The 4,378-nt window shown below is 42.6% G+C and overlaps 1 protein-coding gene across 1 annotated transcript in view; it reads right to left on the reverse strand.

Annotated features, from left to right (window-relative positions):
* The window catches only part of DOCK1 (dedicator of cytokinesis 1), a 304,390-nt gene that overhangs the window by 78,698 nt on the left and 221,314 nt on the right, over positions 1–4,378 (reverse strand). The window contains exon 33 of the mRNA XM_009892748.1: positions 1,802–1,950. Within this exon, the coding sequence (XP_009891050.1) occupies positions 1,802–1,950 (149 nt within the window). The remainder of the gene's footprint in view (positions 1–1,801; positions 1,951–4,378) is intronic.

Below are 4,378 nucleotides of genomic sequence, written 5' to 3' on the forward strand. Positions count from 1 at the left end.
GGGGTTGGAACTGGATGATCTTCAAGGTCCTTTCCAACCTAAACCATTCTATGATTCTATGATTCTAAAACATTGGAATAGGTCACCCAGAGAAGTGGTGAACCCCCCCACACTTGAAATATTCAATCCTGAGCTTCAGATGGCCCCAGATAACCCAATCTAAGGCCCAGTTCAGACCAGATTACTTCCAGAGGTCCCCTCCAACCTAGCCTTTTCCATAATTCTCTGCCTTTTACAAGCTGTGATCTTCGTTCCCCAAAGACCACTCCGAAATACTCAGCAAACTATATAACTACATTATCTGCAAAAGCGTAAATGGACAGATTGATTATTCCCTGTTAGACATAACTGTTCACTCCAAATGGCCTGAAAAAAGGTTTACTGCCTCTGCACCTGTCATACCAATGCTATGTCCATAAAGAAAGACGTTATATTGCTGTAAGAAATATATGTTGAGTACATACAATCCAAGACTTCCCTGACTTAAGCATGAGGCATTTTTCTTCTCAAAAGGCAAAGAGAATTTGTGTGAAATATTTAAGACGTTCATTTATTAAAATCACCCAACTATTCCACACAAAGCTGGTTTCCTTCTGTCAAGAAAATATAGGCCCATAAATTTAGCTATAAAGTTACCCTCGGATTTTTCATGATCCATATAATTGTACAAATAAAAAACGACAAGCAACAAAAGAGAGCATCTGACAGGAAACTGTTTAAATGGCATCCCAGCGAGCATTTCAATCTTTACAGTACCATCGGTGTCAAACACAAGAAAGAATGATGATGCAGTAATTGGATGGATGCAAAAATACAGTTCACAACCTTTCCGCACCCCATCCAGCACAAAGCAAATCAAAGTAATAAAGCTGATGCCATTTCCCTCGCTTAAGTCTCTCCACACAGATACTCATTTACTCTGGCTACGGGTTTATTAAGAGCTGGTGATGAATGACAGTTCACAGTGAAGTAAGGAAAAGGATAAGATTTTCATCCAAGAAAGAAAACTGCCAATATAAAGGGAAAAAACTAAACAACGCACGTCAAACTTTATTGCAAAATTCACAAGGTCGTATCCTGAACTGATAGAAATTTCACAGCGCAAAGGAGCTACGCCGGCTTATCCCATAACCCTCCCTGGCCTGACTAGTCTTAAACTCAATCCGTAAGGCAAAGTTTCAAGGGGAAGAAGGTCAAATGAACGATGCCGGGAAACTTTCACTCCACTTGTCTCTCAAAAGTCGATGCTATCAGGATAAGACTGTGTGCGCTTATTCAAGGACTTCCCTCAGCATGTTAAAATAAAACAGAATAAAACCGCTACATTAGTATTTTTGATTTTGCAGCGTCTACATAGCATGAAGACACACTGACACTGACTGCATAGCTTTTTTTCTTCTTCAAAATCCATAAAATGGTAAAGAGTATCAAAATTGTAAGATACTAGGGATGATAAATTCTCACAGGTTATAGTTTCTTTTGCCACATTATCAGGCTTCCTTTATGTCCAATTTCACTCGGAAGCAGACTCCTTGTCTGAGTCACAGCGAAAATTTAAGACATCTGTCTTTGCTCTCCTTTTGTATCATAAAGAAAGGTTTCATTTCCTTCATGCAAATTTTTCCTTCAGTAAGAATTTAAAACCCACATATGAAAACTCTATAGCCACTCAAGAGTTATAGAAAATCCATAATTACATTATTCTTTAGAAAAATAAGAAATACCAAAACTTCTGAGGTTTTTGTCAAAGAACAGTTAAATCTTTCTCGCAAACTTTAAATATGTGTAGCTCGTTGCTTACCATCTGGAAGCTTCTAGTAGAATGAAATTCACACTGCATCATGTCAAAGAAGATGGGGATTGTAGCTTTCCGAAGTTCGGTTTCCGGGATAAGCGTCATTTCTAGGATAGGTCCCACCATTTCTGGGATAAACTTGATTTTATGCTGACCTTTAAGAGAAAAGATGTATTTCAGAGTTAACGAACAGCCACTGACTTTGGTAGAAGGCAATTGTTATAAATGTCGTATCAATAAATTCTCATATAGCACATGAAAGTATTCTTCATGATCTGATGCTAACGAAACACCTATTACTACTTATGCCACAAGAGGGGAAGCATGTGATATGTTTAAAACTAAATGAAGAAGAGTTGTTTAATCAGTAATCAAACTGGAACTTCCCACATTTTCCACAACGCACCCATATTTGCACACTCATATTAAGCTTCAAAGCTTTTTTTTTTTTTTAAATACAACTTATGGTTGGGAGAGAAGGTGGCTAAAAGGCACATCACTTGTCTTAACTTATTTAGACTTCTGTATCTTCCGCGGCGTACAAAATGTTCTCCGTGTCAGTCTATCAAAGTGTCACCACGAGTGCATACTTACACAGCCTCGAGACACGAAACTACATCCTACCAAGCCGACAATACGTCTTCTTTCTTCCAGAGCTGATCTGACTGGCAAACTTTATTTCACATTTATTTTCCCAAGAGGAAACTGCACCTCCCTCAATCCTCCCCGCTACGCTCTCTGCATTAAACCTTAACAGGAACACGGCACCTAATAAATATTGGACTAGTTAAAAACATTGAGGTCCTGTTCGTGTTATTAGCTAAAGTGCAGAGAATGCAGTTCATATGTTCTGCAAATTATCTGTTCAACAACTCCGTGGAAAGTTGGCTGGTGTAGAGCAGTGCAGCAGAGCTCCAGGGAGAGGACTAGATGGCAGAAGTTTAGAAAATACAAATACATTTCCCTCTCAGCATCAGGCTGGGAGTCGTTTGAACCTCGCTACACAAGTGGTGACATTCCTCACAAATGCAGTGTTCATGGCGGTACGTGGTCAGGTTCCAACGCTGTCTACGCGTCCACTGCCATGGTCCAGACCAGACCTTCTTCAGAGCCGGGCTAACTGATGGAGCCGGAGGCTTCCTCCATCTTCACGCTCTTGTTTCCCACTGCAGTTACCACCGGTGTATGACAGAAACAGATTTTAATTCATTTGTATTCCACCGCGCTACACCGGTACGGCAGTAACTGTGGAAGTCTTTAATTAGCAGTTTCACTTTTGACCAGAACCAACATAAATCTCAACAAACATAATCAAGAAGAAATCCTTTACTAGCAAAAGGCGCTACTTTTTGCGGCAGATATAATTTCTGTTACTCGATTTGGCAAACTTCAGAATCCTATTAGCATTACCAATCCTATTAGGGCAAATTAATACTGTAGTAAAATTGCTGCTTTGTATGATGCTGCAATGCCGGTTGTTGGTGAGGAATATCGAGTGAAAGGCGTAAAGCTTTCCTCCGTCTCTCTTACAAGTATTATTACATTCGGGCTCTCAGGTGACAGCTTTCTTGTATTATGCCTGAAAAGTGTCAGAGTCAATATTTCAGAAAACAAATGATAGTGACAAAAGTTATTCGTCAGGCACAAATTTAGAGTCATGAAGTTTTCCATGTGCCACGGTGGGTTTTTCCACTGCTTCAAGCCTAGGGATTCCCTCAGCAAAGTAACTAACATCTTTTGAACTTTAGATGTGAAAAACGGCAAATTCACAAAAGATGCTTTTATTTCAGTCTTTGATCCCCAGTTCTCTTCTCCGGGGGCATATAAACCTCTTGCTCAAGAAGGGAGTCGCTGAAGGGCTGAAGTGATGACAAGGGCATGGAAAGGCACAGACCTCACCTCCCGGGTGCCCACCAGCCCCTCCACCGAGGTGAACGGCGCTGAGGGCGGCCGCAGGACGTGCTCCAGGCCAGGAGGGATCGGGCTGGCAGCAGCCAACCCCACCACCCATGAAGCCGTACCACACACACTCACCCTTCTTGCCATTTCCCAACTGTATTGGGAGTTTTTAAATCAAAGAGGACAGAGAGCTTCTTGGAATATGAAATCCAGAAGGACTTGGGGGGAATAGAAGCGTGTGAGTTATTAGCAGAAGGTATTATAATCACCCGTACACTGTACTGCGGAAAAATCCCTCATCTGCTGTGTGAAACCCACTGAGCTCTTCATGCCATCCGGAGGATCCGTGGGTGGCTCCCACCAGAGCTCGGCTGCTGAGGAGAACCTGGGGAATGGTCCGCGCCGGGGCCGTGGCAGGCAGGAGCGGGGACCGGCAGCGCCCGCGGGAAGGCAGGGCGGCACTACGTAAACCGTTAAGCCATCTTGGTTGGTTTTCTTCATCAAGCATGGACGAGGAGGAACATGGAGAAAAGGTTTGTCCACCAACTGGGTGATAGGGGAGAGGGTTGAGAGCACTGTGTGACATCCTTCTGACATCAGTGATGTGACGACGCACTCGGCTGGGGTTTGCCATGATGGTGTTGTGCCACAAAAGACAGCATGACAGCGAAAGATGAACAGAAA

Source organism: Charadrius vociferus, unplaced genomic scaffold (assembly GCF_000708025.1).
Source record: "Charadrius vociferus isolate BGI_N301 unplaced genomic scaffold, ASM70802v2 scaffold38, whole genome shotgun sequence".
Classification (NCBI taxonomy): Eukaryota; Metazoa; Chordata; class Aves; order Charadriiformes; family Charadriidae; genus Charadrius; species Charadrius vociferus.